At 45.7% G+C, this 12,240-nt stretch overlaps 1 protein-coding gene across 1 annotated transcript in view; it reads right to left on the reverse strand.

Annotated features, from left to right (window-relative positions):
• RHOJ (ras homolog family member J) overlaps nucleotides 1-12,240 on the reverse strand; it is a 76,695-nt gene that overhangs the window by 19,901 nt on the left and 44,554 nt on the right. Inside the window, exon 2 of the mRNA XM_073349899.1 lies at nucleotides 5,419-5,477. Within this exon, the coding sequence (XP_073206000.1) occupies nucleotides 5,419-5,477 (59 nt within the window). The remainder of the gene's footprint in view (nucleotides 1-5,418; nucleotides 5,478-12,240) is intronic.

Raw genomic sequence — 12,240 nt, forward strand, 5'->3', positions numbered from 1 at the left:
CTCCCTCCCAGAGCCTGCCCCCTCACCCCCTCCTGCACCCCCACCCCTTTCCCCAGCCCAGAGCCCCCTCCTGAACCCAAACTCCCTCCCAGAGCCCAACCTCTCACCCCTTCTACACCCAAACTCCCGAGCCTGCACCCCTCCTGCACCCCAATACCCTGCCCCAGCCCAGGGTCTGCACCCCAGACCTCCTCCCACCACCCAAACTCCCTCCGAGAGCCGTAGGCAGGTGGGGGGGGCAGAGTTTGGGGGGCGGGTGCTGGGCACCACCAAAATTTCTACAAACCTGCCACCCCTGGCACCCAGAACTAGACACAGTACTCCAATTGTGGCCTTATCAGCATAAAATAGAGCAGAAGAATCACTTCTTATGTCTTGGTTACAACACTCCTGCGAATACATCCCAGAATGGTGTTTGCTTTTTTTTTTTTTGCAACACTGTTGACTCATATTTAGCTTGTGATCCACTATGATCCCCAGATCCCTTTCTGCAGTACTCCTTCCCAGACAGTCATTTCCCATTTTGTATGTGTGCAATTAATTGTTCCTTCCTAAATGGAGTACTTTGGATTTCTCCTTATTGAATTTCATCCTGTTTACTTTAGCCCCTTTCTCCAGTTTGTCCAGATCATTTTGGATTTTAATCCTATCCTTGAAAACACTTGCAACTCCTCCTAGCTTGATATCATCCACACACTTTATAAGCGTGCTCTCTATGCTATTATCTAAATCACTGATGAAGATATTGAACAGAACTGGATCCAGAACTGATCCCTGAGGGTCCCCACTCAAACATGCTCTTCCCGCTTGACGGTGAACCATTGATAACTACTCTCTGGGAACGGTTTTCCAGCCAGATATGCACTCATGTTATAGTGGCTCCATCCAGGTTGTATTTCCCTAGTTTGTTTATGAGAAAGTCATGTGAGAGTATCAAAAGCCTTACTAAAGTCAAGATTTACCACATCTACCGCTTCCCCCAATCCACAAGGCTTGTTACCCTGTCAAAGAGAGCTATTAGGTTGGTTTGACACAATTTGTTCTGAACAAATCCATGCTGTTACTTATCACCTTATTATCTTCTAGGTACTTGCAGATTGATTGATTAGTTATTTGCTCCATTATCTTTCCGGGTATGGAAGTTAAGTTGACTGGTCTGTAATTCCTTGGGTTGTCCTGATTTCCACTATATTTGCTCTTTTCCCGTCCCCTGGAATCTCTCCCGTTTTCTAATTTCATCTCTAATGGATCAGACATCTCCTCAGTCAGCTCCTTGAGTATTCTAAGATGTATTTCGTCAGGCCTGGGCGACTTGAAGACATTCAACTTGTCTAAGTAATTTTTGATTTGTTTCCTTTCCCTCTTTTAGCCTTAGATCCTATCTCATTTTCACTGGTGTTCACTATGTTAAATGTCCAATTGCTACTAAACTTTCTGGTGAAAACTAAAACACAAAGTTCTTTAGCACTTTTGCCATTTCCACATTTTTTTGTTTTTGCCCCGCCCCCCCGAATAACGGGCCTACCCTGTTCTTGGTCTTCCTCTTGCTTCTAATGGATTTGTAGAATGTTTTCTTCCCACCCATTATGTTTCTAGCTGGTTTAATCTCAATTTGTAGAATGTTTTCTTCCCACCCATTATGTTTCTAGCTGGTTTAATCTCATTTTGTGCCTCAGCCTTTTTTGTCCCTACATGCTTGTGGTGTTTGTTTGTAATCATCCTTTGTAATCTGACCTAGTCTCCACTTTTTGTAGTGTGTTTTTTTTTTTTTTTTTGAGTTTCAGATCCCTGAAAATTTCCTGGTTAAACCAGGGTGATAGTGTTGGCAGGCTGGAAAATGTCACTAGTTTGTTAGTGCTCTGTGCTAATGGGAGTGCCTAGAACTTGCTTCTGTGGAGTTCAGGCCTGGGACCCAGATACATCCTTATTCTAGTGTCATTGTCACAGGCACCTTCTTACCCTGCAGTCTCTCTTCCAGTAAAGTTGTTCAGGCAGGGGGTCCGACTATCATGGAGAGATGCACCCTCACAGCCTCTGCTTCAGTAGCAATTGAGGCTGCTTACAGGTGGTGTGTGTGTGGAATATAATTCCCTGCTGAATGATTGGGCTGTCTTTTGACTGGCCCACAATGGAAAGGGCAGAGCCCGGTCAGGTATTGCTGGGCATGGCTCTGGCAACTAGCAGAGGCTGGGAGGTTTGTGCAACACAGTGTCGCTGTCTCCTACGCTTGTTTGCTATGGTGGGCCTGGCTTTGTTCAGGTATGTGGAGTACTCTCTGTACCCGTTGCTGCTGCTTCCTCCATCGTCTCGCTGTCCATGTTCCCTGCCTTCAGTGTCGGGCCCTCAAAGCACTTTGCACCTGAGCATGGCGCTGAAAATGTCCTGTCTGGGACTGTTCATGCCAAAGATGCAGAAAATCAAGCAGCTGAGACCGAAATTCCCTGCCAGAGCCCTACTCCCACAGCCAGAGGGTAATGCTGCATGAGGGTACATTTTTCAATTGTTAGTTCATCAGCATGTGTTTTAGAGCATGCCAATGTCAAGCATTATTGTTAGCACTGACTTCATGTCGATTTTCTTTGGAAAGCCACACAACTCCAGGAGGTGTGTGTGTGTTGGGGGCAGTGAACCCATATGAGCTGTCATTCCCACTACAGCATGTGGGAAAGAGCAAGCTTCTGGACTCTGTTAAGATATGATCTATTAATCACAAAGTGATTCATGCTCTGTAATGTCTTGACTCAATGACTATCTCCTTTGGACTGAAATCTAAAATGAAAATGGTTCCGACAAGTCAGTTGTAGGAAATGAGTGTCACTTGGAGACAGGCATGCCTGGCCTAACTTGAATTCCGTCACAGGAGATGGCAAAATGATTGTCAAGAAGGAGGGAAAAACACATTTCTGTCAGCTAGATTCACAGCTTAGTGTTTTCTTTTGGCTCAGGAAAATGAATAAAAGGAAGTGTCGTTGACAGAGTGGGTGACGGGTGGAGTATACACAAAACATGTTACAATAATGTTAAGGTTCTGGATTAGCCTTACCGAAGTGGTAAACTCAGGCATGAATAAAATTCTGGCCAGATTTTCACAGCCCTGCATTACTGCAGAAGGGTACAAAACGTGAGCACACCCGGAATCCTGCATCTGTGTGAACGAACTATCCTTTGCACATGCAAATTGGGTAATTGGATGTGTACATTTCCTGATTGCATGTGCAATTATGTGATCAGTGGTTATTATTTATTACTTGTAGCATGGTAGTGCCTAGATACCCTGACAAAAATATATGGACCCATTTGTGCTAGGCAACACACACACACATACTCACAGACAGACCCTGCTCTTACATTTTAGACAAGACTAGATGTAGGGGGTGGGAAAAGAGGCATATTAAGGTGATGTGTCTTGGACAATCTTGTGCAGAAAGTCAGTGGTGGAGCTGGAACTAGAATCCAGGTCCCCTGATTCTAGTCCAATGCCCTGTGCATTGGATCACCCTGCCTCTCAGTAAATGTGACTTAGGGGTGTGGCCATGCAACTGGCTGTGTGGGCTTGTGTTACTGTGTTTAGACATTTGCTTGGGCCATGAGTGTGGATCATAGTCTATATTAGTTATTTTTAGTATTGATTTTTAGGTAGTCTATTTCAATTCATTATTTTTAGATCATCTAATAAAAAAAGGACAAACAAACCATAACGGATATAAAATCAGCCACTATAGATAGTATTCAGTAACTGGTGCTGCCTACAGAAATATGAGCAGTCAGTGTGGCAGGAGTTAAAATAGACAAAACACGAATCAGGCAAAAGCAAAACCAGAAGGGACCCAATCTTGCAAGCCCCTACTATAGGTGTAGTGATTATTGTAGTGACAGTCTGTTTCTCTGTACTGCTTGGGGGTCTCTGCATAATATTAATCTGTGTAACAGTATTCTCAGTACTGTGGTGTCTGCTACTACATTTACTATGCTGGGAAGCATTTGAAGGATCAGGTCCTAATATATCTGTGCTTTGCCCTGAAGTTTGCTAGAGTTGGCCTTTGCTAGACCACCAAGGGGAGGTGAGGCTCGGTACTGAAGAAAATCGGCTACCAGTTCATGCGAGTCTTATCCAATGAAAAATGAGAAGTCTCACACACATTGGTAAGATGCGCATACAAATGCAGGCAGGGTTGATGTGAGACCCACATGGCACCTAGAACTTCATGTGAGCCCTCTGCTCTGCAGACAACAGCGCACCACAATGACATTATGGTGCTTTTCATGCCTATTGTGTTCAAGGGCGAGTGAGAATGCAATAGTTGTAGGTTTCTTGCTTGTTTTCTGATTTGATCTAATCCCAGGACCTTATCCAATGTCCATTGAAATCAACTGAAGCTTTTCTACTGACTTCAGTGGCACTGACTAAGGTCCCAGCGCTCTCCTTTCAGGCAAGTTAACTTTGGGAACGAATGCTTCCAAATGGCTGGTGAGACGATAATGACACAGGGCTTGTCTACATGAGAACATTGCAGTGGTTTAACTCAAGGAGGGATTTTTAAACCGATTTAGTTAAACCAGTGCAAGTTCTGTGTGGGCCCAATGATTGAGACTAAAAAGTATTCCATGATGTTCTGTGGAATAACAGTGTTCCTCTATGACTGAAATAGGGGAGAGAAGAATGAAAGGGCAAAGTTTATAAACTGGAGTTGCCATTGTCTTAATTCCACAGTTACTAAGAAAAGGTCTCATTGTAGTACTAGATGCTGCTTCTCTAAGGATCTTGCAGACCTAACAATGTAAACAAAGAGAGATTGACCAGCAAGTCAATGAGATGCTTAATAATAAATTCTCTACATTTTTTCTGGGTTAATTAATTTGGATTGCTGGGACAGCCACAGCAGTTAGGTGCATGTACTCTTCTCAAAAGAACGTCTGTCAGACCAGGGAATAGTCTCATAATTTTCATTATGTAAGTTTAGACTGGGCATAGACATGGGAGGCTATATTGTAAGTGACAGTCTTTCACTGGTAGGTATATGTTGAAGATTACCTACAGTGGCTGCCATTTAAAAGTTAATAGCTGTTGAGAGCTACTGCACAGAGTTGTATTGGATATTTGCTATTTTCTCTACTCAGTATAGGAAATATTGGCTGTATCTCAGCTACCACTACATGAAAACTGTTAGTAAATGTTGACTTATTAAAGAGAGCTCTGTGCCTGTGGCAGAAGTCAGAGGTGTAAAAGACCTAATAGTTTAGCCTGGTTTTATGTTTAGTTAGAAAAATTCAGTCTTTGGCATGTTTTTTGTGTTGAAATCTCTGTGTAAGAAACGGGTAATCAGTTCAGCCATCACAAAATACCACTGATGCTATTTTTTATATGGAAAAAAGGTGTGTAATAAAAATCAGAAAGGGAAAGAAGGTAAAATAATTTACCTGCCCTGCAGTATCGTATAGCCCCAGCAAGTGCTGCTTGCCTCCGACAGTCACAGTCACTGGAAGAGAGAAACAGAGAAGTTGTGAGACGCAACCCCCAACCAGTAGTTGTGCTAGCAGGACCGGCTCTAGGCACCAGCAAAGCAGGCACGTGCTTGGGTGGCACAATTCCAGGGGCGGCATTCTGGCCACCCCCCCCCTTTTTCTTTTTTTTTTTTTTTTGCTGGGGCAGCTGCGCTCTCGGGGCTTGGGGCCACAAATTTTTTGCTTGGGGAGGCAAAAAACCTAGAGCCGGCCCTGTGTGCTAGGCAGATTAACATGCGCTTTACAATGTGCACCCTGAACTAAGCTGACAATCATCCCAAAATGAAGGCAACCTAAAGTCACAAGAAAAGCAGATGGTTTTGGTTGAGCTCTCATTTCTTAACAGATAGAGCAGGGTTCCTCAAACTTCATTGCACTGTGACCCCCCCGCCCTTCTGACAACAAAAATTACTACATGATCCTGGTTGCGCGGGAGGGAAAGCCTGAGCCAAAACCCAAGCCTCACCACCCCAGGCGGGGGGCCAAAGTCAAATGCCAAGGGCTTCAGCCCCAGGAGGGGAGCCTGTAACCTGAGCCCTGCTACCCAGGGCTGAGGCCAGTCTCATGCCAGCCATGGCGACCCCATTACAACAGGGTCGCGACCCACTTTAGGATCCCGACCTGCAGTTTGAGAACTGCTGGGATAGACGAATTGCAAGCACTGCTGCTGTTTGGGCATTCAGAGATCTAAGGACATTTGCTAATGTCTATGAGACCACCAGCTGATTACAGCAAGTCATTAGGAGTCCAAAGCACAGGGAACCTTCCTCCCCACCAAGTCTGTTTGGGTTATGTCTGGTGTTGGTGTTTTCTCTGTTCAGGCTTTTTTTCTTCCTTAATTCTAGTGCTATGAAACAATGATGTATTTGGAACCGGGTAGCCCTCAGTCTGGATCAGTGCAAATGCATTACTTTTTTGCTCAATCTCTCCTTTTTGAATGCGGTGATGTTCCATACCAGTTAATACAGTGTTGTTATTACAAATCATTGTGCTTCAAACACACTTTGAAAACAGGAGTGTAATCTTGGGGGGGGGGGGTGTCAAGCATTTTCCAGGATATTCACCAGATTTTATAATAGGGCTGATGACTTGATCTATTGATCAGATTCTGTACTGAAGCACAAATGCTCTTAGAATCAAATTCAACACGCGCTCTCTGGGCCTGATCCAAAGCTCATTAAAGTCCACTGGAGTCTTACCATTGATTTCAGTGGACCTTTTGGACAACATCCTTTATAATTTGATCTCTCTAATCAACATAATTTCATCTAAAAATGTCCTCTGCTTTAATAGAGTTTAGTTATCCAGCTAATGTGCTTAAATCATTAACGTTCAGTCTGGGGAGAGATGTGGAATTCAATTCAAGTCAGCAGGAAAAGATTTTAAGCAGGTATCAGGAGAGTCACATCTCAGAACAATGCTGTTCAAAATTATTCACTGGGTGTACAGGATACCTTAAAACATGCAGGCGAAGGGACTCTGATGCGTGCTGGAGGTGTGGCTGGGGAAGGCTATTTTTGGTACTTTTCCCCTAGTCATCTTCTAAAATTAATGAGGGCAGGGAGAGATGAATAGTTAACGTTGAGAAAATATGGGACTTGAAATCATCACATAGGCCCTAGCTGATGGTTTTACATGATGGGTCTTTTGCAGATGAAAAGTACCCACTGCATTTCAGAAATTAATTATCGCTGCTGTGGGGAACTGTGATGGGCTGTTGACCCCATACTAGACTGGGAAGCATTAATGAGGTTCAGAAGATGCCAGTTAACCTGATAGGAAACACCTGAGGGAGAATTAGGCTTGATAAACAATCACTAATGGAGGATGGTGCCCAGCTGAGCAGGAAAGCCCTGGGATCCTGGCCCTGAGGGAAGGGTGTATCTAGAGAGCTGGTGAAGCGAGAGTCTCAGGAAAATGGTGGCAAGGTTCAGGACAGTGCAGATATTGGTCTCGGGCTGGAACCCAGTGTAAACTCTGTGTCTGTCTGGATTCACTGTCCTGATTCTGTGGCAGGTTGCTATGTAGCATGATGCCATCTCTCTCTCTTTTTTTCTCCCAAGTCTTGGTGCAGTTTTTCCTCCTCACTTTTTGTTGAAAAATCTTTTTCTCATTGTAGTGGGGTGGTTACCCTGTTCCTGAAATAAGAAGAGTGAGAACAGCTGGGGGAAGATGACTGAGTAGCTGACCATATATGTGGCCCACTCAATCAGGGCCCAGCTGGCCCTAATAAGAGGGCTGGAGGCCAGGAGCTACAGTCAGTGTCTGTGTCTCTCTCTCTCTCTCTCTCTCTCTCTCTCTCATTGGGGCTGGGGGGAGAGAGAGAAAAGGACCTGGCTGTCCAGGAGTGGAGCAGTGTTGGGGGAAAGGCAAGAGGAGCTGGGGAGCTCCAGCCTCGTAAACCCCCAGGATGTAGGCCTTGTTAAAGGCCAAAGCAGGTACTGGGGTTGTAGAGGTGCAGCCCGGGGTTAGGCAGAGGAAGCTGGTCCAACACCCCTTGCCAATGATGAGTGGCCATTACAGATGGCAGTCTTCCCCAGTGAGCAGGGGCTAGATGATGACTGGCAGTAGCCACTGAAGCAAGGTGGGTTTTGAGGATTGGGGGGTCCCTGGGGAGGGGAGACCCAGAGAGTGGGGGTACTGCGGGTGCAGAACCCTGAGGTAAAGGGCACGGGGGTCCAGGAGGGACATGGGGCCGGAGGCAGGCAAGACACCAGCCAGGAGAGGGTGCTCCGGAGCTGGAGTTGAGCTAATTCCCAGGACAACCAACAGGAGGTGCCACAATGGTGAGTCTTGACGTCGCTACACTCATCATCTGAGGAAATATCTTTCTTGAATACATTACCACTATGTAACACATTCCTCTCCCACTAGTAGAATTGGTTTATTGACCTGAATTTAAATTGGGACGCTGATAGCCTGCTTTGCCTGTGGATTGTTCGGCTCCCAAACATGGGGATTACCAAATCATTAACACTTAAACAAGGGTCAGAAGACTTCCCAATTATTTGAAGCAGGGTCTGAATGGGCTCTCCCCTGACATCTAGTTATGAGCTGGGAGAGAAGATGTCAGGAACTGACCTTGTTTGCATAGACACACCCACTCTGTCTAGATGTGCAGCATAAGCTGGAGTTGCTTTGCCCAAATGATCACTTTTGGCTGGTGCTGGATTGCAAATCACTTTGTTATTGCAGGGGAAGGGGTAATAAAGTGTTATATGAATAAAGGGAAGCAGAACTGTGTTTGGCATGGCCTGATCGAGGGGTTCACCCTCACCTGAACTGTGCTCAGTAAGCAGGGGGCAGGGGTGCCAAAGCTCAGTGGTGATGAGAGAAGGTAGGGATAGGTGTTTCTACCTGGTGGCCTGGGCTTTGCTTAAGGGTCCTAGGCACCATTTGATTGTCACTCTCCCCATTGTGTAATGACAGAGCTGGTTAAGACTCAATTGAGAGTCTTTTGTTGTGGATCACTAGAGGTGAAATCGCAGATAACCAGGTCTAAGCATAATTCCTGCTATGGAATAGCCTCTCTGCTGAAGGAGACTATCCAGCCTGCACTAGCAGCGAGGCTCCCCCACTAACAGATGAAAACACTGAGAGCTGCCTTAAGTGCTAGGGCCTCAAGACATCCAGAAGTGGCAGTGGTGGGGTGAGTGATGGCAGAGTAGTTGAGGTGCCTTTCTCCCCCGTGCCCCCCACCAGGGTAGGAGGTAAATTCACGTGAATGCACTTCTGAACTCTGGGCCTTCACTGACCAAGGACAACAGCTGTGAGTGGGGTGCAGTGGAGGGAGGGGCACATTAGAGGAACTTTTGTTTGTTGGACTTTTTCAGTGCAAGGTGAGAACCTGAGGCAACATACTCTGAGGGGTGGGGGTGCTGGTCATGTGCTTCTGAATCATGCTTGTGGCACTTTCCCAAATTAATGCTGGGTTACTTTTTCCTTTTTATTAAAACTTTTTTTTCTACACACCCGCTGAGTGCTGACAAGAGGGGAACTATTGGAAGCTCCCAGGGGTGGAGTGTAATTTTCCCAGGTCAGTGGGTGGGGGCTCGAGCTGGTTGTGTGTTCTATTGTTAAAAAGAAACCCCCTGGATATTGAACCCATCCCTTGTCACTGCCAACTCCACTGGGCAGAAGGCTTACGCTTGTGTAACATAATGTCTACATTCTGATGTTCTGGTACTAGAACTTCCATCATGTCACGGACATGGTGCTTCTGAAACAGACATCAGAGGTGAATTAGTTGATTCTTCCAATGAAGATCTCACAGCTCCTGCTAACAGATGATCAGCATGCCTCTGCAGTGTGAGAGATGACTCAGCATGTCCACTCTGTAGACAGTGGTCATAGCAGTGACTGGCCGCAGCTCATAGATATGCTACTTGCTATAATGTTCCCTCCAATTTTTTGCATCCATGTGCAGAATGAATTTTATGTGCACCAATATGGAGGTGATGTGCGGCGGGGGTGGGGCTGAGGGGTTTGGAGTGTGGGAGGGGGCTCAAGGGCTGAGGCAGAGCATTGGGGGGGTGAGGGCTCTGGCTGGGGGTGCGGGCTCTGGGGTGGGGCCAGGGATGAGGGGTTTGGGGTGCAGGTTGCCCCAGGGCTGTGGCAGGGAGAGAGGACTTGCAGCAGCCCAGGGCTTGGAGAGACTGCCTCTCCCCACTGCGGTGGCTCTGGGGCTGGGGCTGGGGGAGAGAGCGCCTTTCCCCCGGCTGCAGCCCTGCATGCCATCTACCTCTCTCCAGTCCAGGCCTCTCTGGCTGCAAAGCCTTGATAGCCTGGTGCGCAGCTTAGAGGGAGCTTAGGCTGCAGCTGCTTTTCCAGGTTCATAAACCCTGCTGCTGGTTTATATCCTGCTCGTAATCTACTGTTGCCTGTTACTCTTGCACCAGCTGTTCTTGGACCATCCTGAATTATTTCAGTAAAGCAAAACCAGCATATAAGTGTTATCAAGTCATTAGATGTGATACAGACTCATTTGCAGAAGTGTGAACTGGAGCTTCATAAGTTTTGGGATAACAATGTGTAAACAAAGGTAAATTTTCATCTACTAGCTGCTCTGGCCAAACCATAATGATTGAATGGTTTTGTAGCTTTTGGATGGTGAACTTGGCAGATAGCCAGAGATCTAGAAGACCTCTATGTCAATTAAGCATCATGGTCATGTACCCTTCAAGAGTGAACAGCAGCAATTCTGAAAATCACACCCTTACTGGACTGCAGTTCTGCACCTGGAATTAGAGGCCATTTCAAAAAAACCTGGACTGACTGACTTGCCCGGTGTTGCTCAAGAAAAGAGTAACAAGCAGGTCAATTTAGCGCTAATGCCTGCTGACTCCCACGTGTGTACTTTGTCTTTCCTTTCCTGTTTCTGTATCCTTCCTCCTTTATAAATATTTCCTTTGCTTTCATTGAATGCAATATTAAAACATCTAATTGCAAATGAACCCCAGACAGGGATAGGAGTTATTGGGTTTCTGTGCTCACAGTCAGAGAGCCTCCAAGATCCATTGGTTTGCAATAGTCAACAATAACACGTTTGTTATTTCTGTATGTTTGAATCATCACCAGGAAATTAACTCATGGATTGCTAGAGCTGTGTTCCCACTTTGCCCCCTTAAAATAAACAAGATTTTATTACGGACAGATTGGTTCCTGTCAGTCTTATAGCCTGCAACTTCAGAGTAATCTTTTTTTTGAATGGAAAACCACAAGCATGAGTGAAGTTTTGGAATAGCCTTCCAAGGGAAGCAGTGGGGGCAAAAGACCTATCTGGCTTTAAGATTAAATTCGATAAGTTTATGGAGGAGATGGTATGATGGGATAACATGACTTTGGTAATTACTTGAACTTTAAATATTCATGGCAAGTAGGCCCAATGGCCTGATGAGATGTTAGATGGGGTGGGATCTGAGTTACTACAGAGAATTGTTTCCTGAGTATCTGGCTGGTGGATCTTGCCCATATATGGGGTCGGGAAGGAATTTTCCTCCAGGGCAGATTGGAAGAGGCCCTGGAGGTTTTTCGCCTTTCTTTGTAGTATGGGGCACGGGTCACCTGCTGGAGGATTCTCTGCTCCTTGAAGTCTTTAAACCACGATTTGAGGATTTCAGTAGCTCAGACATAGCTATTCAATAGCTCAGGTGAGAGGTTTTTCGCAGGAGTGGGTGGGTGAGACTCTGTGGCCTGCGTTGTGCAGGAGGTCAGACTAGATGATCATAATGGTCCCTTCTGACCTTAATATCTATGAATCTGTTACCTTGCACCTTAATTGGCCTAAAACCAGGATTTTTGGGTATAAACTGAACTAACAATCTTTTTTAATTGTCCCTGTAACCATCTCATGTCAAAATTAACTGTTGACATCTTTGGTGGCTAACATTTTTCATAAGAAGGCCTCGGAATAGCTTGAAGCAGACTGGCATTAGCCACGCCATTTTCAGTCACAGCAGCAAAAGCCGAGTTTCGTGTCGTGCAGAGTGCATTTCTTGTTTTGCCTGACATTTAAAAGGTTTGAAGAATGGTCAGTGTGTTTCCTGAGGGGAGGGCATAATAAGGTCTTGAGTGGATGAAGCTATATCTGAATCCCTAGATGTAGCTTTTGGCTTATTGGGGTCATTGCTTTTGCCTTCAGATTCGCAGAAGTTTTAAGGCCAGAGGGGATTGTTACATCAGCTACCCTGACCTAACTAAATAGAATTTGCTTTTTTAGTGTCTCAGGATAAGGCAGGT

The sequence above is a fragment of the Lepidochelys kempii genome, chromosome 6, assembly GCF_965140265.1.
Source record: "Lepidochelys kempii isolate rLepKem1 chromosome 6, rLepKem1.hap2, whole genome shotgun sequence".
Taxonomy (NCBI): Eukaryota; Metazoa; Chordata; order Testudines; family Cheloniidae; genus Lepidochelys; species Lepidochelys kempii.